This window comes from Lytechinus variegatus, chromosome 1 (genome assembly GCF_018143015.1).
Source record: "Lytechinus variegatus isolate NC3 chromosome 1, Lvar_3.0, whole genome shotgun sequence".
Lineage (NCBI taxonomy): Eukaryota > Metazoa > Echinodermata > Echinoidea > Temnopleuroida > Toxopneustidae > Lytechinus > Lytechinus variegatus.
The window spans coordinates 58,053,614-58,077,586 of NC_054740.1; the positions used below are offsets into that span (position 1 = coordinate 58,053,614).

At 34.8% G+C, this 23,973-nt stretch overlaps 1 protein-coding gene across 1 annotated transcript; it reads left to right on the forward strand.

Annotated features, from left to right (window-relative positions):
• Window positions 1–1,254: 1,254 nt before the first annotated feature.
• LOC121418162 (mitochondrial folate transporter/carrier-like) lies at window positions 1,255–18,035 on the forward strand. Its single transcript, XM_041611884.1, has 8 exons — window positions 1,255–1,365; window positions 6,006–6,203; window positions 9,968–10,118; window positions 12,216–12,301; window positions 13,110–13,285; window positions 14,386–14,499; window positions 14,779–14,924; window positions 17,248–18,035. The coding sequence occupies exons 2-8, from the start codon at window positions 6,053–6,055 to the stop codon at window positions 17,372–17,374; spliced, it is 951 nt and encodes a 316-aa protein (XP_041467818.1). The 5' UTR covers window positions 1,255–1,365; window positions 6,006–6,052; the 3' UTR covers window positions 17,375–18,035.
• The last annotated feature ends 5,938 nt before the right edge of the window (window positions 18,036–23,973 follow it).

Genomic DNA, 23,973 nt, shown 5'->3' on the forward strand with positions numbered 1-23,973 from the left:
CAAAAATCACAAGGCCAGGGGGCCCCTTGAGAAGCAAAATTAAAAATTGTAATGTAGAAATGCAGAAGTGTGCCCCTATCCCCCCCCCCCTTTGAAAGTGAAGTCCTGCATGTCAATTTTTTCCCCACGAAAATGTGCCTCCCCTTTTGGAAAATCCTGGATCCGCCCATGATTACAATTAAATGACAATTTACAGTAGCAACTTAATATTCATGTAATATTTTACAAAGATTTAGATCTAACATTAGATCTTCCTCCGAATCCAGACATAGACTCCGTCATCGAAGCTCAAAATTTTCTGCGCTCGTCATTTCGTAATCTTTTTCCTATTTTTCAAGAGGACATGATGAACAAAAAATGTTTAATTTCTTGATTTGGTCACTTCTTGGACCAAATTTAGGCTCACTGTATTAATTATTATTGCCAGATTTTCATTAAAAATCAAAATGGAAAATTCCAGGAATTGTCTATGAATTTCAGAAAATTTGGGATTCATTTTCAGGAAAATTTGTTTTGGATCTGTGGAACATCAATGAGGGGTTTGGTGTCCGGTCACTGAAAAATGAAGCCTTGTAGTTGTATTTGTAGAAGACTTAGAAGTCTATGCTTGCTGTAGTGTTGATTTATCTCACTTTTTTTTTTATCTCACTTCTCAGGAAAATAAAGCAAAAAATATAGCTTGAATAATGCTTATTATCATCATTAATTTGTTCTTTATAATATTTTCTTACATTCTGTGCTAAAAAAAAAAATAAAAGACATTGCTTGCAAAATTGAAAGATGTGAGGAGTCCGGACATCCAACCCGCCAGGAAACACAACCACAGCGTATATCGGGCTACTGAGCCAGCCGCACTGCCGGCTACGGTTGCCAGTCCCATACTGTATCTTTACTGTCATGTTTACGCCTTGGAACTATTAAAAATTAGTAAAAAAGCATGTTAAAAGTCAAAATTATTGCAAACCAATCATATCAAAATGAAGCGCATAAAATTCTCTTTAAAAACTATCATTTTCTTTTTCTTAAGAACAACTTCAATTACCTGAAATTTGCGGTCGAAAAATCTCCCTCATAGACTTTGTACACAAACTTCGGTGAGTTTGGAACTATTGAAAAGCTCCATGAGCAAATGACGGCAACTTCCGGTGTCGCAACCTTGTTTATATAGGGCCTTGACTGCTGTGTGTTGCTGCCCTCTACGTTCGAAAATATGCTTATTGCCTCGGCTCCACATGCGCTATAGTACATGCATGCAGTATACAGACCAGCCAAGTGGGCGGTGATCTGGCATGCACAGCAAATACAATTCTTAATTTAACGTTAGACTTCAGTTGTACTGTAAGTTGTAGAACAACTAAGGTTTTGGTAAGTAAAAAGAATTAAGTCCCTTTTTTAAACTGTCTTAACGTTGACTAAATCGCCTGTAGGAATGAATGTAACGCGTGATTTTTATTTTTTTTCATTTACGTAATACAATTTTGTCCCACATATTAATATTTGTGTAAGTTATTGGCTGTCTCTATTCTTCCTTCTTCTGCCTCGGCGCCTCACTCAGGAGTCAGGCTCGCTCTGCCTGGCTCTGCTGCTAAGCCTAAGTCTAAACAGTAGGTCTATGTATAAGAGTAAGATGATAGGAGAGAATGGACGCCGTGGTGCGCTGGTGTTGGGTTGAACAAGTAAATGAGCAGTAGAGGCGCTGGTCAGAAAATTGGGATCGTCCCAGTTTACAGGGACTGTCTCAGTTTATAAGGATTTCTTCACACAAGAAATCTAGGAATGTTCATTCACCTGTCAAGTGCCGACACCAATCAAGTGTGCTAGTCAATGTAAATATATCAGGTTTCATAACAAGATTATTGGAAGACGGTAAGTCATGAAAAATAGACGGTGAACTGGGGGGAATTGAGGTCACTGAATCTATTTTTAGCACTCTCAATTTCCGTAATTGCTGTCTTTGTCCCGTAGGGGGAAGTAAAAAAAAAGTCCCCATAAACAAGGACAGTCTCAATTTATCAAGACATGATTTGTCTTGGTTTATGAGGATATCCTTGTTTTCTGGGACAATCCCAATTTTTGGACCAGCGCCTCTACTGATGAGGGGGTCTGGTCTCTGGAAAGTGATGGAGACAGATTATTTTTTTGTGTGTGGATTTTAATTAGTGGCACTCGTCCTCGAGTTTTCTCATCCATGTCATCTAACCTTTTTCTTGGTAGCATATTGCCATATGGTCCAATTGTGAAAATATACATTGCCCTTTTTTCCCCCCATCCCTTGCCCAAAGCATTGCAAATATGCAAACTATTTTTTGATGGAAAGGCCATCTAAACTCATCGATATCATTTTAAATAATGAATAAAAACTCAACAATATCTCTAGGTGAAGCTCAGGGTGACCAGATTTACAAAATGAAATACGGGACAATCAACAAAGTATGCTGCATGAGCGGATCGACCAAGCCAGGTCTTAATAAAAAAAAGATCAACAAAGAAATTAAGGCTACGCAGTGTTAGACTTGTGAAAAGATATAAAGAATTGGGAGGGTGAACAAAAGAATGAAGGAGAGAACGAAAAGACAAAAGAAAAGAGATGAATTGAGAAGAAAGAAAAGAATGAAGGGGGAAAAATAAAGAATGTTAGAATAAAAGAAGGATGAAAGAAAGAATGAATAAAGGAGAAAAAAGTTTCCATCCTTCTTTGAAATGAATAAAGAAAGACAGAAAAAGAAATGTGTGAAAGAAAAAAATAGGAAGAGAAAGGAGAAAGGAAAGTAAGAAAAAGGAGGAAAGAATGAGAATGAAGGAAATGTTTCCTTCATTCTTTGAAAGAAAGAAACTAAGACTGGGATAAACTGGAAGGAAGGGAGGGAGGGAAAGAAAAAATAAGGGGAATGGAAAAAACTAATATAAAGAATGAAAGAAAGGATGAAAGAGAGTGAGGAAAGAATTAAGGGAAGAGAGAATGAAAAAAAATGATTGAATGAGAGAAAGAAAGAAAAGAAAAGGGAGAATGAAGCCAAAAAAAGATCAAGCAAAGAAAAAATGAAGGAAATTAAAAAAAAGGAAATTTAAGAAAAGAAGGAAAGAATATAAGACAAAGGAAATAAAGAAAAATCAACAGAGAGAGAAAGGATCAGGAATGAAAAATAGGAAATAAAGATAGATGGAACAGAAAAGGGCAAACAGGAAGGATGGAAGGACGAAGAAAGGATTTGGAAAAGAAAAAAGTTCAAACTTCAAGGGAAAAAAAATCCAATCTAACAAAGATCATAGTGATGTATTTTTTAAATATATATTAGAAATAAAAAAAACAAATGTTTTAGAAACGAATAAAATTTAGTATTGAAACATGGTCAAACTTAAAATTAGATGAAACATTGCGGCATCATACACAGGCATCTCTTCCTTCCCAGTTTTAGTTCGCATCAGTCACAAGACTCAACAACTAGATCTAGTTATGAAAAGTCAATAACGTGTTACTCCGATTTACATCACCAAATCAGTACTCGGAGAATTCATAATATAATTATAAAGATATCCCGCCAATTTTGTGATTATTTTGGTGGAAAAACTGTTTATCTCATGTGACATAGACAGTTTGCACCAATGAGAATCTGCTCCGATCCTACATGCCTAGCTAGTGGCCTGCCACAAACAGGAAGGAAGCCAGTTAGTTTGCAATGTATTGGGTTAGTAAGGAAATCACTGTAGAAATTGTGAAAGTTTACATCTATTGATTTTATTTGTTGTTTCTGATTTGTCATCTGTTTGTTATTTGATGAAAATTTGTCACTTTCAAATGTTTTAACTATATTTTGTTCAAAATTCTAAAATACTGTAAGAAAAGGTGTCCTGGGAAGGGTTTGTCGGGACGCCGGGACAAAGGAGCAAAATAACCAAATATGGACGATCTCAAGAAAAACGGGATGTCTGATCACCCTGGTGAAGCTCATCCATTTGTCTCGATTACGTTTATAGTGTTCAGTTCAAAAAGAAAAAAGATCTTATGAAAATATGGAGGGTTATCAACCCCGTTTGGACCACTGACTGACCTTTCAGGTTTGGACGAAACTTTGCTGGTAATGTATTCTGGTTAGGGAGTCTTGGCAAATTCGCAATTTTGTTTTGTATCGATAATGTATGAAATAGAAAAAATAAAGAAGAAAGTCGGTTATTTCGGGAAAAAAATCAATTTCTGTTATGGGACTCTTGATGAAGAACATGAAGAAGCCGTTTATTCTTTTCTGAATAATGAACCTGACGATAGAAATACTTTTTTTTAAACAAAGTTAGGCATTAATTTCTGATTTATGAATGTGACAGAAGTTCAGAATAAGAATACGGTATGCTAATATGTGCATTTTTCAATATTCACAGAAATGCTTCTTCTTTATTTGTTGACCGATTTTGAATTTTTTGCTTCCATCTGGTAGAGCTTCATGAGGTTCACCAAACTTCTACACAGAATTTTGAAATTTTGACTAGAACAATTTTTTTGCTAATTTATGCAAAATTAATTTATAAATATTTTTAGAAATTCACATAAAATGCTTTTTCTTCTTTAATTGTTGACTGATTTTTACTTTTTTTTCTTCTTCCATCTTGTAGAACTTTGAGGTTCACCAAACTTCTACACAGAATTTTGAAAATTTCAGTAGAAAATTACTTATGCTAATTCATGCAAAATTTATTCAGAAATCACAGAAAATGCCTCTTCTTCTTTATTTGTTAACTGATTTTGATATTTTTTCTTCCATCTGGTAGAACTTCATGAGGCCCACCAAACTTCTACACAGAATTTTTGAAATTTTCAGTAGAAAATGGAGTATGCTAATTTATGTGAAATGTATTCATAAATCACAGAAAATGCCTTTTATTCTTTATTTGTTGACAGATTTCAATTTTTTTTCTTCCATCTGGTAGAGCTGCATGAGGTTCACCAAACTTGTACACAAAATTTTGAAATTTTGTCGGGAAAATTATTCTAATTTACGCAAAATTTATTCATAAATCACAAAAAATGTTTTTTCTTCTTTCGTTTGTTGATCAATTTCAATTTTGTTTACCTTATATGATAGCTCGAGGTGGTGATACAAAATTTCAACATGGAATTTTGAAATATGCTAGTTTATTCATATATTTTCAAAACTCACAAAAATTACTTAATTATTTGTTGATTGATTTTGGTTATTTTTGTTCCATCTGAGAGCTACATTAGGTTCACCAAGGTTCTACACAGCGTTAAGAAACTTTGACTAGATAATTATTAATACTTAATTTATATGAAATTTATTCATAGATCACAAAAAAAAATGCTTCTATGTCATTTCTTCATCAATTTCAATTCTATATCCTCAATTTATGTCACCTATATAATTCACTAGTGTCAACTGGGCTGAAATTAAAATTGTGTTAAATTTTGTTGCGAGATGCCGGATGAGCTCCACATCATTGATGTGCTAGTTTCATTCTTCTAGTGTTTTTGACACCTTTAACCTTTATTACTTTAGTTTTCCTTTCAAAATACATACTTTTTTTCATTCTTTTAGTGTTTTTGACACCTTTATTACTTTAAAGTACGTAACATGCCCTATCTTGTAAAAGAGATCCATTTTACTTGTTTTTTTTTAGAAGTGGCCCCTGGGTATATTTATTTAATTAAGACATGATTTAGCAAGGTGAGGAAAAGTAGCTACTGACCTCTGCCTAACCAGAATTAATTCTGACAAATTTTCATCGTCAATGTGTTCAATGCTTTAATTTTGTTTATGTTTAGTCAGAAAAATAAATCCACTATGAGGCTCGATATGTTAGTTGCAATATTGGGTTAAAAATAAGGGGAAATAAGAGACAAACATGGGAAAAGAAAAAAAGGAAAACATAAAACAAAAGATGAGCGAAAGGCATAAAATCAAAAGAAACCAAAGAAGAAAATAAGAGAAAAACAACTGTTGATTTCATTTTGTGTTGCTATTCATAATGATTGTCTTTTACATCATCTCACTCAGGCAATCTTATGGAGTTGACGATTGATCCGAGAGACACCAGATAAACAATGGCGGCGTCAGCATCAGAGAACATCCAGAAGCAGGCATCCTCACTCTTCTCTCAGTTGAAGTATGAGCATCTTGTGGCGGGCATCAGCGGTGGCGTTCTCTCTACCATGGTCCTTCATCCGCTAGATCTCATTAAAGTCAGGTTTCAAGGTACAATAACTGCATGCTTTCAAGATTAAACAGGGCTTGTGTGGCACTAGTTCAATTGGGTAAAAATGATACAAAAATCTGAATATTATCTGCATATAAATGATAGTGAACAGAGTGACATTTAAATATATCTTGATTCCCTGTCAAACAAATGGAAACAAAGTGGGCCCTCCAACAGAGCCCTGGGGGATGCCGCAGACCAATAGTCTAGATGAAGAGGTAACACCATTTATGAGGTCTGACTGTGAATGGTATGAGAGATAAGATTTCAGCTATTGTAGGCAGTCAGTCCGCAGCCCGTCCGAAAGTGCTCTATTTTATTCAGCGGTATGCATAGCCGTCCGTGGTTATGCATACGTAATGAGCTGTGAAGACGAACTTTCCGATCGGTGTTTTTTGCTCTTAGAATCGTTTATTCCTCACAAAATTGGTCTTATTTTATAGATAAGGCTTTGAAATTTCTGATCAATTGAATAAAATGCACATTTGACGTATTTTGAAGACCGATATTTAGCTTAGAAAAAAGGATTTTTTTCAAGAAATATGTGTGAATAAACGGAGCGTATTTTTGCATAAAAATCACACTTGCATCAAATTGATATTATAATCAATGTAAAGCGTAGACATTCTTCTTTACGACTAAAAAAAAATTATGAAATTTCATGATGTAGCAAAGTCAGGAACCACGAAAAACCACGGCAATGTCCATCGCAAAATGATTGGAATTGCAGTACAATTGCCGATGCGTTCTGATTGGTCAACAGCGGCGCACAGACTTACAACATTTTATATAGCATTAAAAACCCGGAAGTGATACGAAAGCGATCTGTGGCGACTTGCGTAGGCGCTTTGTTTATCGTGTGCAGGGACCCTGGTTCGAACCCGACGAAGTGTTTTTTTTTCCGCGGGGGGGGGGATATATTTTGGCTTTTTCTTTAAATCATATTCCTCCCCCGTTCCTACCCAGCTTTATTCTCTTTTTTTTTACTTTCATGTGAATTTCTATTTAGGGCTGTTTTATTAAATCATGGAGCTATGAATAAATCTTACTTCTTCTTAATCACTTTTGATTTTCAGGTTCTTGATACACTTATTTGGGCAGAGGTGGGAAGGGAAGTGAGTTAAAGGTCAAGTGCACATCAACAAAAAATTCTTTGAATAAATAGAGAAATTTTCCTTTTTTAACACAAAACAGTTATATACACAAAACAATGGTATGCAAATAGAGTTGATTATGTCATTCACATCACATTACTTTCTAAATTTTGGTTGCATTTTATGATATCAATTTTAGCAAATTTGTTATAAAACTCTTCATCGAGTCACAATAGGTTACATTCATGGAAACTACAAATGTTAATGGAGGAATTAAAATCTCTCAAAATTTGTCAAAGAAAATCAAAATAAAACATACATGTCATGAACAGGTATCAAACAAAAAATACACAAGAAATTAGAGTGTGTGTGACATAATCAGATCTGCAATTTGCACCTTGACCAAGATGAGCATATAATTGTTTAATGAAATTAGGCAAATTTCTCAATAACAAAATTATGATTTTTTAAATTTTGAATCATAATGTTTATTAAATTTTCTGCAATACTTTATTTTTCTTTAAATTCAAATTACTTTTTTGTTGGGGTGGACCTCACCTTTACTCTTTGCATGGAATGTAGGGAATGCACATTAATATTTATCCACAAACAAAATTGTCTTAAAGTGTGCAAATCAGTAATTGGACACATGTTCACTTTCCTTTCATCCAGGCCACTCCCTCACATCCACCAGGTTTACAGTCTTACAACAAAAATGATGAAGTAATCATAATACCATCACACCATAGCTCCATGATCACACAACATTCACACAGTGCTTCGCAACAAATATTTCACTTCTGTTCACACATGCAATAATTACTGTGGAAAACAAAAACAAAGCGTAACCACATTTGAATACCGTTTAAAAGGACAATTATATTATAACTTGAGAAAAAATTGTGAACATACATAAACACTTAACCTTCAGCACATTGGATAACATTAACAGAGTTGCTTGAGAACAAAATATAATTATGGGGCATTGCAAGAAACTTATGTTCAATTGCAAATCAACTACATGTTTGTGTTTAAGCAAAGGACTTACATGTACATGTACCCTTGATTTTGGAATGTGTGAATGAGTAGAAAGTTTCTTGCAATGCACCATTAGTAACATTAAAACTGTTCTTTGGTTTTAAATTGTGTATTCTTATTTTTGTCAAGCTGTATTCCTATCAAAGTCAGTATTCTTAGTCCTCTCCAAAACTGTGCTCGAATTTTCTTGTTTCCAATATCGATAAAGATCAATTTTCTGTTGTATCATTATCACTTCAAAATTTGCAAACGAAAAATGGCTTTGTCCAAATCAGTCCGACCAGTACATGATGGATCATCTCCCAGAATGAAGTAGCGAGCAGGGACCAGAGTCAGCAAGTGTGCAGATCTGTGTGAAGAAGAGACAAAAAAAAGAGATAAATAATCTAAATTACTAAATAATCATTCAAAGTACATGTATGAATCATTTTACATGTAAGAAACTAATACACGTAGTACTGTACTGTCTGCGACAGCCACATTTTTTTATTTGAACAAAATGGTTTATTAATACTACTGAGTACTTTTTAGTTGACTTTAAATTGTTTATTTTCTATAGAGTAGACTGTCTAAAAAATCATCATTTCATTCTTAACCGCAGCCTGTGGCAAAAATCATCATGGGACTTAACTTCGACTAGGCCTAAGAAAAAGGTTAACTTTTTTTAAACATAAATCAAGAAATATCTCAATCTATAAAAACTTGATGGAATTCGGAAACCTGATAATCATTAAATAAATTTTAGAAGACATCTACTTATTGAGCTTCGTTTATATTAAGTCTTAATTACAAATAAAAACAGGTCCACCGTCCACAGTCACATAAATAATGCGAGCCATCTGTCATCATTACAGAAGTTTCAACGTATGGGACCAAAGACGAAATCCTACCAACCCGCGACGAACGCAATTTTAGCATTATTTCGCGCCATCGTAGAGTGAACGCGAAGGTTACTTCCGGGTAAAACGTAAATTTCTTGATTTTTAGGGTATCATTTTCTCTAAAATAAAAATATAAGGTGAGTTTGCGTCAAATTGGTTCTGACATATTTTGAACAGTGACTTTTCTTCTTTATAAAAAACCCCGATCGAAACAATTTGGTTATGTAGCAAAGTCAGGAACCAAAAGTGAAATTCCGACTACAAAATCGTAGTTAAAATATTACTAAAATAAGCATCAATTAAACAGGTAAAAATGGTAGGTTAAAAATGTCGAAATATGAAAAATTATATATCAAAATGTAGATGAAGGCCTTGAGAATAACTTACCACAATTCGTTTCGACGTAAACTGAAGTTAGCGACCAGTACAGAGCTATAACTTCAGCCCCTCCAAATCACTGGGAAAATCAAGCTAAATTGATCGCACGTTTTCCTTCGGAGACCGCTAGAGGGCCGCTGAATAAATCTTCGTGAATATGCTCATTATCGCGCGAGCTGCGGTCTGACTGTAGGGCCTTGCCCTGAACACCTAAACATGTCAGAGTGTTAGTAAGTAAGGTGTGGATGTTCATTTCAGAATGTATAATTATCTGTAGTGATTGTTAAAACTGTGATTTTCTTTAGCAGTCAAGTAAAGGAAATATGGTCTGAAATATGCCAATGATTAATGTTTTTATGTCATTTATTACAGTGAGTGATGGAAATCAAGCACGGCCCACGTACAATGGACTGGTCCATGCCTTCCGGAGCATTGTCAAGCAGAGGGGCTACCTAGGCCTCTACCAGGGGGTCACACCTAACGTGTGGGGTGCAGGAGCATCATGGGGATTCTACTTCTTTTTGTGAGTTCCGTGTAATTGATTCAAGTTCAAATGATACACTGTTAATATGCGTTGAAACATTTTCTGTTAAAATGTGCAGTTGTGTGTACAGGAGCTGTAAAGTAGAGCTGCCAACCACTACGTTTTTGGTGTACCGTAAGTAACGGTGTATTAACCGCACCTTTTTCTCGGCGGGATAGAAGCAAAAGTCGGGGGTGCGGTTTATACACGGTGACGGGTCTGAGCCAGCCCGCCGTAACCCCTCCCGTACATGTACGATGTCTGCCAGATCACAACACATCGAGTGGCTGGGCGTAGCCGCCCAGGCAATGTCGTTTAGAGGGGTATGAGCCGAGGGTAATGGGAAGCAATTATTATGATCTTAATCAAATATTGTCCATAACAAACGCACCCACCTTCATGACACTAATTTTGACTTTATTCTTGATTCAAAGTAGTGAAGTTCCCTGGCTAATTTAAAAGAGACGCCAAGCATACTCGGTAATATTTTGTCACTGCTGAGCGAGAGTTGAGTGAGCTTAATTATTGCGTTGTAATGTGGTTGTAGTGCGACTTAAGCTGGCGCGAAAAGGGACTTTGAATAGCGCCAGCTTGTTTTTTTTCCTTCCTGTTTGCTTTTCATAAGATACCATGTAAACCACGCACGAGAGAGACGGCACGAAGCCGTAAAAAACAACTGGAAAAAATGTCAATTTCTTTGTTTCTTGAACCTTCCTGTAATCCCGTATCCAAAATTCATGCTAAGACATCAAATTTCTGAAAGTGATTGTGAGATTGTGATGCAAGAAATGTGAATGTTTCTTCCTCCTACGCTGGGAAAGACACAGATCATAATTTGATAAGATGTACTGGCATGACTGGTACTGTATCGTAGTTTGCAATGTAATGGCAGTGCTGTGTGTGTACACTGTGACTGTGAGGTGAGTGAGTGTATAAGTTGCCAATATTGTCGGCCGGGGACCGTTCTTTCTAACATTTGTAGATGAATTGATCAAGAACAGCATATTTCCGCATACCGGTAATCTCTTTGGATACTTTGAAATCTTAAAAACTTAGATTTTGTTTCTTCGTACATGTACCTCAAATATGCATGTAAATGTGAGAATTTTTTTTTTTTTTAGTCCAAAGTTGGGGGTGCGGTTAATACACGGGTGCGGTTAATACACCGTTACTTACGGTATTTAGTACGTTTTTTGCAACCAAAATACGGCAGTACGTTTTTTTTTTTAATGTAATAATTTAGAAAAATCATCCCTATATGTCTCTATGTCATAAAACTTTCACAAATATGTTTATTGGATTAATGTAATTACAGGTACCTTTTTTTTTCAAAATCATTTTGTTAAAACTGGGGTGAGATATGCACATGTTTCAATGTTTTGTTTTTTTTCCTCTGCAAGAGCAGTGTGCATTTTAACTGGCATGTAGCTTGAATGCCGCGATAATCGCACGCCACGCATTTTATTATGAAATCCATTTTGGGGGTGGGGAAGGGGAATACAGTTTTTTTTAATCACAGAATACATTTTTTCATTCCCAGAGGTTGGCAGGTCTGGTAAAGGGGAAATTTACCATGATGATAATAGTAGGAAAGTAGAGAAAAATAGGGGTGAGGTTTGATGAAAATGTATGGAAAATAAGACTGTTTGAATATTTTTTTTTGTAGCTTATTGGTGTCATTTGTGAGCAGCTCCCCATATTTCATGTACAATAAATTCCATCATTCCAATCTTTAATTAGAACATGAAATTAGAATTGGATATGAAATGATGTATCTGATGATGTATACACCTCACAAACATTACAAAGTTGCATATTGGGGACCTCCTCTCACACTTCATTTGGAGTGCAGCTGTGTGTCTGTGACATCCCAAATTAATAATTCTAATGTTATTAATAATTCATAACTCCCTTATTCTGTCACAGATTTTCATCAAAGTTTCACCAATATTTTTCTCCAATAATTTTTTTTTTTAATGTATCATCAGGGTGAACTTCCTTTTAATATTATATCCATGACTAGTCTTAATGGTGTTTCGTTATCGGTGCTTGTACATGTAGATCTAAGTTTGAATTATTTCTGTGTTTTGTTTACAGTTACAATGCAATAAAGACATACATGCAGGGAGATACCTCGACACCGCTTGGTCCTGGACATCACATGTTGGCCGCTGCACAATCGGGTAAGTTTTCCTTTTAAATACCTATCTCCTCATTTTCACTCCAAAAAAATATTTGTTATATTCTTTGGCTAATTTTTTTTTTTTGTTATTGTGGATTACTGGAAAAAAGGTACAATTATTCTATGAAATAGGAGAATAATAATATAATATAATATCCACATGTAAATTAAGTAAGCTACATCTCCTAGATGTCTTATAGAATTTATTCATAATCTTCCCAGGCAAGAATGATAATTGAAATCCTATATTACCAGTATGTTTGGGTAGGATATTTTAATTTAATTTTTTTTTTAAAGGTATGTCATTCCTATAAGGATGCATGCTTGATAATAATTTCAATTAATCCTTTTTAATTGATATTCATTTTCTTGTTTTCTGCTTCTACTGTAATATCAAGATGATAAAAGATTCAAAATTAATTTAAACACACTCAATTCGTGTACTCACAAGTCACTTTCATTATTGCGTAAGCCTCAATTATTACTGGATGTAATGTTGTTTGCTTGATCATACTTTTATCCAGTATTCAATTTTCTTAGAAATGAGAAGCAGAGAAGATGAAACTAACTATGAAGTCTTCCTTTTTTAATTTTTTTTTTGAGTGAGGCACATAATGGCCCTGTCACACGTAGTGCAGTGCAGGTACCAATTTGGTAGGATGGTTCATAAAAAGCGGGTGTATTACCTCTCGTCATAAACAATCCTATTTGGGTGGTGAGAACACGACTCTTTCTTCAGTCAGACAGTATAATAGTATAATTCACTGTGTTTTCACTAGCCCGTTTCATGATATCCATATTTCCCGCAGGTGTGTTAACTCTCTTCATAACCAATCCTATATGGGTGGTGAAAACACGACTCTGTCTTCAGTACGATGGCATTGACAAGAAGACCGATGCTGGACATTCAGGGAGGAGATATCGAGGGATGTGGGATGCCTTGATCAAAATCCATAGATACGAAGGACTTCGGGGACTCTATAAGGTGATTCAAGTCCAGGGTCCTGAAAACAAGTGCATGAATTCTATAACCAATTTAATAATTTTAGTAGCTTAAAATTGTTCTTGACAATTCATTATTCTATCTGTTATTATGAAAGAGGTCGATGCTCCGTTGTAGTATACAAATATACAACAAGGGTGTGTAGCTATTTCAAACTAGTGTGGGTTTTAATACTTTAACAAGGGATGTGTATCATCTGTTTTAAAAGGTGCGAATCCTTGTTATTTGATAAGCTGTCGTCATACAAAAACCATAACTAGTCATAATACTTAATCTACATGCACATGTATGACTACTCAATATGGCCAAAGACACTACAGGGTTGAGATTGGACACTTCAGCATTTTTTAAAAATTAATTTTGAACAGATTCCAATTAAATTACCAACCGAGTGTTTCTGTGTATGAATGCAAAATATGTGCCAAAGGATTTTGGTAGAAAAGGTGTAATTGCTGAAAAATTGACTCAACATTCATGAACATCCAGCCAAATGTCCTGTCTTTTTCAGGTTATATTTTATCATTTCACAGAGTTAAAGCTATGTAAATTAACAAAAATTTAGATCTCCCTTGATAAGGGGACAATTAACCTTGATTTGAAAGATTTGCTCATGAAATCATTTTTTTCACTGCAATTACAGGTGCCTATAATAATAATATAATCAGCTATAATGCTGATAACATGTTCCTTTGGTTATTATTATTTTATTTGGCATTTTAAAAACAGAGAGAATACAAACAAATCGGATATGATGATACATAATAGAGAAAATAAGACCTGGATGAGAGTTGGAGAGGCTGCCTGGGTATGGAAAAGGCTAACTTAATAGCCATAACCCACAGGTCTTCCTCCCCAAACCTCCCCAACTCCATCCAGGTCAGAATACTAATGGTAAAAATAAAATGAAGATATTTAGAATCGGCAAAATACAATGGTCATACATGTGATTTGGTCACTTCAAGCCAACCCCCACAATACCTCCCCCGATCTCATCATTATATATTTACAGGTTTTAGAATGATGATCATCAAACATTAAAGCAATCATAAATTCAAAAATATAAATATCAATTTATTCTGTAGGGTCTTGTGCCAGGACTGTTTGGTGTATCCCATGGTGCATTGCAGTTCATGGCTTATGAAGAGCTAAAGAAGTCGTACAATAGCTACATGGGTCTACCATCAACGGGACAACTGGTAAGCTTTCTATTTTACATGGTGCTTCTTTATATTTTAACAGTTTTTAATCCAAGACTTCATCAGACCAGTATACATTGTATATTGAATAATAATTATAGTAATAGTAATAGATATGTAAATGAACATTATTTACTATAGTTTTCTAAGATCTATCAACCCCACACATTTTTATTATGCTTTTTTCCCGAAGATTAATTATTACAAATCAATTATGAGAAAGTATTTTGAAATTATTTTGGAATAAAAATCAAACCTCCATATTTCTGTCTATCCCAGGGTGCCTTAGAATACATCACCTTTGCAGCGTTATCAAAGATGTTTGCTGTAGTAACCACGTACCCTTACCAAGTAGTACGGTCCAGGTTACAAGATCAACACGCGCAGTACCAAGGAGTCAAGAATACAATAAGTGTAACCTACAGGTAAGTATTGTGTAATAAGCCATTACGTAGTTCCTTTCTGCGCATGGTCAAAAGATTCTACGCAAGATCAGAGGTTGGTCATTTGTACTAAAGTGACATGGTGGTTTAAAATCTAATGAGATAAGCACCAACTTTGATGTCTTGATTATTCATATATTCTTTTGAATTGTGGTTTTCATTTACATCCACAAAAAACAACAATGCGTCCACGAACGACTGGTATTTCACAGATTGCCAAGTACATTGTGCAACATGCTATGATGTGCATTCAAAGTAGGAATGTAACAAATACCTTCATAAAGTGTTCATTGGTGTGCTATTCTAGTCACCTGGTCTATTCAATTTCTTCATCCTGCTATGTAAGGCATACTTACAAGTAATATCTTGCTTTGAAATCTGCCTATCATAATGAAAGAAATGAAAGGTCATTTGACCAAAATTTTCCATGAAGTTACTACGAACTGGTCTATTCTTCTTGATCTGTGTTAACTCTTTGAATTAATAATGCAATATAACAATGCATTATATAGTCAAATTCAACGTTGTTATTGGTGGTTGAAGCATAATTCAGATTGCCTTCCTTTGCTCCAGCACCTAATGTGAGTTTACAAATTTTTCTTTATTTAATCACACTAGCCCAACCATTTGGTGTTATAGTCCTGTGCTTTGATTTGGTCAGTCTAAGCAGAATACTTTTTTGGGGAAGGGGGGTGAGGGCTGAGTGATGTAAACAAAAATCTGTTTATATTCTGACAGCATAGGTAGATAGATAGATAGATGGATGTTGGAAATTTGAACATATACATAAAACACAGTGAAATATAATGGATTTCCAACAACTATATTATAAGCATTTATAAATGATTTCAATTAGGAAAGTAGGATTAGCATTTAATTTCTGAAGGTTTCCATGGCAAAGGAGAATAGTGTAGTAGGTTTCACGGTACACCATGTATCTTTCATGGGCAATAGTGGTCCTGAAAAGGACCACCCAGACTAAAGTTTGTCTTGTTGTCTTCAATGAAATATAATAGATTTCCATATTTCCAACAACAAAAACATTCAAAAATTATTATTTTTTTTTAATGCTCTAAGCAACATGTAAAAATACTCCGTACGATGACAAGAACACACTTGTTGAAACATCAAGTTTGGGTGGTCCTGTTCAGGACCGACAATTGTCCAAGAAAGATACATGGTATACCGCGAAACCTTCTACAATAAGATAAGCATGTTCTCACCATCTCACTTACAGTTGAGGCCAGAAGTTTACATACACCCAGGAAATTCAAAGAAAAGAGGACACTTGCCAAACATCATCATAAAATTTACTGTATCTTATAAAATATTTGTGCTATTATGATGAATTTGATATCAAACAAATGAGTATGTCATGGCTCTTCATCTCATTGCTTTGTCATCAGGAGCTGAAAAATATTTAGGTGTCAGTTTTTCCCCCCAAAATCTTCATATTTTAGACAAATTAAAAATAAAAACTTGACAGAAACATTTCATATTTGTGCTAGTTACTTCTCAACACAAACATTTCAGATTACACTTTTTTGTTCAGTTGTGACATATTATGATAGAAAATGTTATATAAATCATAGATTTGACATTTGTATATTTCTATGAAACGATGTTAAAAAATATAATAATAACAATAGAATACATTTATCACCAATATTACTTTTTTTGCTTCAATGAAATTCCATCTGAAATATACATTAATTCCAACGACATCTCAATTATGTGAACGAGCTGAATACGCTCTTTTGCTTGATTACAAATTAGTCATGTATTATTTATATTTCTGAAGATATAGTAAATTTTACAATGTTTGGTAAGCGAACAAATTTTTAATGAATTCCATGGGTGTATGTAAACTTTTGGCCTCAACTGTATATGTATACAGTGTCTCACACAAAGGAGACTACTGTAGCATGCACTACTGGGTGCCGCAGAGGGTACTATTGACTTTGCAATCTTGAAAGTGCAATTTTGTCATCCACTTACAAAATTTTGCATTTTTTTTTCTTCATTTGGGAGATTTTCTGTGTACTCTACATGATGCTAATGGAATTGGAGTCACACAGCCCCAATATCTGGAGTATTGATGCTTCAAGATCAAGTAAATTATATATTATCACATAAAACAATGACACATTTTCTTCATTAACTAAGAAACACATTCCACAGAGTTGCTTCCTTTAGTCAGATGGTTGAATTCCTGTCAGCTTAACTATTGTTTTGTGCTTATATTTCTTCCTTTCATTCTTTTTTTTTTAATTCCCCCCTCTCTCTCTTTCTTTCTTTATCACAGGGGTGAAGGATGGAAGGGCTTTTATAAGGGATTGGTACCAAACCTCTTGAGAGTCACACCGGCATGCTGTATAACATTCGTTGTCTATGAGAAGATATCCCATGCGTTACTGCCACCCAAAGGATGAACTTTCAGGGATAGGTGTACAGATGACAAGACATGGACGATGCAGTAACCTTCAGTACTTCTCACAACCAACATCAGAGGGTGCCAAGCGTAGATCAAAGATGATTTTTTTTTTTTTAATTAGTAGTGCAATTGTCTTTGCGAGTTTGAACTCGTGCGAATATATTTTCCACTTACAAGGATTCTCATTATGAGAGATGAGATAGTTTGTGGTAAAGATATGAAATGATTGATAAATGCCATCTTTTTATTCTCAATGGTGATAAAAGATTATCATAATCATCTAGTGAAGCTTATGTACTTTTTTTGTCATTCTTATTTTACTCTTGGTTGTAATTTGAGAATATGTGACCTGCTTCCCCGAAACCACACGTTACTCAAAATAAAGTTTTAAGAAATTTTCAAGTACAGAAAGAAAATGGAGTCAGAAAAACCTTAGTTCTTTTTTCCTTTAATAAACATTACAACTTCAAATCTTGACAGAATGAAGAATTTTTTTTCTCTGTTTTTTTTAATATTTACTATTTCAAGTCAAATTGATATTTCAGCTAATGTTGGTTTTGGGGTGGCTGGACACATACCGGTATGTTATAGAGTACTGAAGTGATGGTGTCACAAACAACTTTTTTGGCATTCCAGCGTTTTTGATACCATATTTTATAGCGCATGATGAAAAAAACCCACTCCCAAAATTTGGTGAGAACCGGTCAATGGGCCCCCCACCCGAGTTATGACCTCATGAATACATTATTAGCCCAATCAAAGTCAATGTATCATTGGCCTGGTTCCTAACTTTTGGAACCAGGCCAATAATACACTGACTTTGATTGGGCTAATTATGTATTCATGAGGTCATATCTTGTTGCCCCATGGGCCGATTCTCACCAAATTTGGGTTGTGGGGGTTTTTCATCATGCACTCTAAAAATTTGGGATAAAATGATGAAATGCCAAAGTGAGATTGATGACATCACACTGCGGTACTGTTTTATGTATTAAGTCAATCATGCAATACAAATTCAGTTTTATTTCAAAACAAAGTCTAGTACTGTTACTGTCTTCTAGTTGTCTCCATCTTGTGTGCCTTGTTTTTATGCAATCTTTTGTTTTCTTAAGAACATCTTTCAATAGTGTGGGTGTTGGGATTTGAGGATAGGGTATTCATGGGAAGTTTCTTTCAATTATTGGAGGTCCATGTTGAGAAAGATCTTTTAGAGGGGGGGGGGGGGGGGGTGACTTGTTGAGTTGGATTGGGTTAACAGGGATAATGTCTGTTTCAGGCTGTTTTTTGACTGAAACCCATTTAAACCACTATTTTTTCACAGTATTGTGAGATGAAGTTAATTATGGACCCATTATTGACTATTCATTGAAGTTTTGATGGCAAAGTATTTTGATATCTTCATATCGTGCAGCAGTAACCTGAATTATTGCACCACTTCCATTCACGAGTGGATACCATGCGCGACCATGGGGTCTCGAAAAGCACCCTAAACACATAATTTCCATATTCTGAAAATGCACCCCTTAACAAGTATTGGCGTGTGAAACCCTACCCTTAACAAGTATTGGAAACAAAACGATACTCTTGGCAAATATTCCCTGAAATGAACCCCTAAACAAGTACAGGAACATTTTATTGTTACGGGTCCTTCGGTCGTCGGCTTTACCCCACCTTCTACACCTCATGCAAATAGGAATCTAAACACGTAGTGTTGGGGCAAAAAGGACATCCTTTATTAAACATCTTAATTTTGTTTTATCATCCCCGCAAATTTGACCCTAAACACCTACTTTTCCTAGCGAAATAGATACCCTTTTTTCATTATTTTTTGTGTTTTTGACACCCTGTACGTAACATGCCCTATCGTGAAAAGGACATCCTTTTTACGTGTTTTTTTGGTCGCGCATGGTATCCACTCGTCAATGTAAGTGGCCCCCCTGGGATCAAGATATTGCTGAAACGAGTTGTGTGCCAAAGCCTGATGAGCTCTGTGGTGTAAACACTCAGAGAATACATTTGAAATATATTTGATTATATTTGATTATATTTGATGAATATATGTATATTCATTATTCTCTTTTGTAATTGTACTCAAAGCTACACACACATGTATTTGTGGAAGGATACCCGGTTTTTATCTAAAGTCTTTATCATGTCAATGCAGTTGATTATACTTTGGTGCTTATATCATGTTGTATATTTGTTATAAACCAAGAACAACTTAAAATCATTGTCTGCCAAGATAATGAATGAAAGGCACGATATATATTTTTTTTCATGAATATCGTATTCCAGTTTCCATTAGGAGCTTTCACAAACAGAAAGGTCACAAGTGTATTGAATTACTGAATGTGTGATGTACTAGTATATACTCAGAGTGCTTTTATAACAAAATATATGAACATTACCAAGAGAGAGCGTAAAAATTAACATTTTCATAAAGAATCGACATATTAAAAATTGACATAGCACCATGGTCATAAGACTTGTAAGATCAGAATTATACTTAAATATGAATTCATTTTTAACACTGAGGCTTTAGTTTGATATAATTGTTGCTGAAGTGAGTTAGCCTATGTAAAGTCTAAAGCCCAGTGCACACCATGCGATTGCGCCAAGATCACTGAGTGTGCGTGAACCTACATTGCGCTGCTTATGGGACCCGCTTTGTTGCAATAGGATAGCAGACCAAATCTCAGACATTTGATATTTGATATGTCAAATCTTTCTGCAATTTTGGTAATTTCAGCCAATCAGATTTGTCTAGAGGACATCATGGCCAATTTGCGATGCAGACAACATATGAGCTAAAGAAGAGGTGCCACGAGATGTAGTACGCTGCAGGAGTGTTGCAATGTGTGACTGGTCTTCGATGCGATTGCACTGAGATGGGATTAGCAAATTGCTGATTTTTTATCTTAGTGCAATTGCATCACAGTGTGCACTGGGCTTAAAGGGATGGTTTGGGCTGAATATATATCTTAATACATAGAGTAGAATTCACTGAGCAAAATGCCAAAAATTTCATCAAAATCGGATAACAAATAATAAAGTTATTGAAGTTTTAAGTTTAGCAATATTTTGTGAAAACAGTCATGAATATTCATTAGGTGGGCTGATGTGACATCTCCACTTTCCGTTTTCTTATGTTATTACATAAAATCATTTTTTTTTTTCATTATTTCATACTTGTGTGAATATGTCTCCCTTATAATGAAATAAGTTGCAGCAATAAATATCTAATGCACTAAATCAGTTGTCAATCAAATTTTTCTAGTTCGTGGAGGAAAAAATCTCAATAAACCTAATTTCATATAATTAAATACAAAAGAACAAGTGGAGATGTGACATCATCAGCCCACCTAATGAACATTCATGATTGTTTTCACAAAATATTGCTAAACTCTAAAATTTGATAACTTTGTTACTTATCTGATTTTGATGAAATTTTCAGCATTTTGCTCAGTGAATTCTACTCTATTTATTAAGCTATGCATATTTTCAGCACAGACCATCCCTTTAATGCAAGACAAGAAACTGCATCATTTGTTTCATTTGAGGAAAGTTTTTTATTTTAGAAATAGAGTTTGATACAGTATTTATTTTAATAAATACATGTAAAAGCATTGGTTCAAGGTGCTCATGATTAACAAGGGGGAAAGTGCAAACGGTGTATTAGAACTTTCATCTATCACAATACTATCTAGAATAGGTTAATTAGAAAAAGATATCCTTTCTCCTTTGATATTTTTTTTTTACTTTTTTTTAACTTGAATAATTGCCCCTCAAGTTATTTTGAACTTGTTACTATTCAATTTGTAAAAATTAAACTCTTGTCCCTGATACGAAAACAAAATACTTAACTCAAGTTTAAGAAATTGTAGCTGAAGAAGAAAAAAAAGTGAAATACTGAAAATCAGTGCTTGCAATGGGGACAACTTAACAACTCTGCCATGCAGGAAACAATGAAGAAGTCACGTCCTCACTGACAGACATTGAAATGTATTCACGCTTTTTAGAATGGTAATTTTTTTATGAGTCACATATTCAATGATCCAGAAATGAGAATCTATGTGAATTCCACAAAAATTACTTATTTCATACACTACTTTGTTATGTATTGTCATATACTGCTTTTGAAAATCATCAGATTCTTTAGATTATCCCAATAAAAGTGAATAATGGTATTAGAATAGTTGTTCAAAGTCATAAACAAACATTCCTGAAATGTTGCAAAAGATCTTTAGAATAGGTATAGTGTTAGAAGAAAACTTAACTAAATTCCACAAGTTGCCACCAGTGATTTCTCATCGGCCATTTCATTTTTCAGAATACCTTCCCAACAATGAACAGTGCAATGAATTGTGATGCATTATTAATAAATGTATTCCATATCTAATTTTTTTGAAAGCGCATTGTATTCAGTAGACATCAGTCTTTTATTTGAATCACCTTATGTAAAACATTTGTCTGCAGTGATTTAAAAAGAGAGGGGGTGGAGGGATAAGGGAGGGAAGATAAAGAGGGGAAAAAAGAACCAAATAGAGGGGCGACAGAGAGGAGAGAATAGGAGAGTAAGGACTGGAAGTATGTTGCAAGTTGAGCTGGCTTTCTGAAAGAAGTAAAACTTTTTCTGCTCGCGCGAACTCGCATTACGCTTTACCTTTTCTGTTCATGATTACAAAAAGTGCTTCGAACGTCCATTTTTTAAGTTGGGCTATCAAAATTTTTACTATTTGATTCGTGATACACGTCTTTTCATTCAGGCCAGAACCTGTATTAATATTTTCTGTAATTATAGGCCTATAGTAACATACGTACATGTATCTTGTTCAGGATCAAAAACATTGATCAGAATGTTCAATATTAAGGACATAACTACATGAAATTTCCCAAAATTTCAGCTCGCACTTCGAGCTATAAAATAGGGCTTATATGAGATTATAATATATTTGTTGTTCATAAGAATATAGCTAAAAAGTGACTATATTGTACTACCCCTCCAAAGAAACTAACAAAAATCAACTTTGAGCGGCCAATCATGGATAATATGGTTGAAAATGTAATAACAATTGAAATTCGTCTTTAGAATAATCGGACCTTTCACACGCTCAATTAAAAACTGATTTGAATTCTAACCCGAGTGAAGGCGGCATTGTGTCATTGGTGACTTGTCAAAGCACTGCATCGCAAATACAAACTGCAATGAGTGCATGACAATCGTAGGCCTATAATCTATGGAAGTGCTTCAAAGGTCATGTAAGCTCTGCCCCCGAAAGATGTTTTGGAGTGCAAGCCTTTCACATGCACAATTTGTACCGTAATTTGAGTGAAACTTAACTGGAATTCACCTCTGGAGTAGAATTTTAATTCGCGATTGTTCATGATTCTAATCATGTTCTTGTTTGTTTTAACAAGAAGCTTCTTGGTTTTTACACATGCTAAATATTCATCATTAGCCTTATTTTTCAAGGAAATCATCATTCAAATTATGATTTTTTTTTCTGTACGAAAGGGCGGCTAGGCTCTTGACCCAAGTATATAAAAGAATCGAATTATGAAATTTCAAAGTATTTTGAGACGGCTAACGTGAAAGGAAAATGCCAGGTACTCGAGATAAACAAAAACAAATTAACCCGTACATTAAAAATATACCAACAGAAATATTATTTCATACATGCTTTCTGTGGGGATCCATCCCCCCACCCTTTTGAGAGTCAGTAAACATTTTTAATGGAATATGTCCTTCATCTATATTAAAATGACCTTTTTATATTTTTTTTTCTGGCAAATTTTATGTGAATAAATAAATGACCTTCGTTTTGAAGTAAAAACCTTTTTTGTTTTTTCTTGCTTCTCAAATTATCTGAGGGAAAATGTGCCCTGCCCCCTCTTGGAAAATCCTGGATCCTCCCTGCATGCTTCTATGAGAAGTTATGCACAAACTATCAAAATAGGTATTTATGTCAATATACCACATTACAGGGCATATCATGGAAAGGCTGCTGGCATGTGATGCTGCAAAATAAAAGCTTTCCAAATTCACATCTCTCTCACTCTGTTATGTATTTTGATTGAACCATGAACTTTTTCCTATCTTTCTGCTTTTATAAAAAAAACAAATTTATTATGATCAGTGTGAAGGTACATTGCCTCACTGGAAGAACAATTTCCTTACTCAAACCAACCTCTACAAGCATTGAATAATTTTCTATTCTTCCTCTCTCCTTGCTTGCAACCACCACACCATTTATTCCAGATGCAACTTAGATCATTCAACCTATTCCCACTCTTGACTTCCATCACACCCTTTTCAAAATCTCTTTCATGTGATCTCTAGCGTTTCATAAAACCTTTTGTAATGTTACGCACAACATTACGCACGACTGGAACGTGTTCTCAGGTGCTAGGTCAGTTACGTAGGTTTTGAAAGGGATATATCAAGAAAGGGTCACCGGTCGTGCGCAAAGTCATTTGTAAGTGAAGAACAGCTTTACAAAATGCCCACCTGCCTTTCTATCAGTGGGTGATCTCCCACAAAGATTTTTTTTTTTTGATCTGACAAGAATAACACAACAAATGAGCCGGAGACTTGGC

Excerpts from the sequence above, each read along its gene's own strand:
- LOC121418162 (XM_041611884.1), top strand. The coding sequence starts at position 6,053 with ATGGCGGCGTCAGCATCAGAGAACATCCAGAAGCAGGCATCCTCACTC. Across the intron at positions 10,119-12,215 it reads TGGGGATTCTACTTCTTTTT|TTACAATGCAATAAAGACAT; the intron begins GTGAGTTCCGTG and ends TTTTGTTTACAG. Across the intron at positions 14,500-14,778 it reads TACCATCAACGGGACAACTG|GGTGCCTTAGAATACATCAC; the intron begins GTAAGCTTTCTA and ends TGTCTATCCCAG.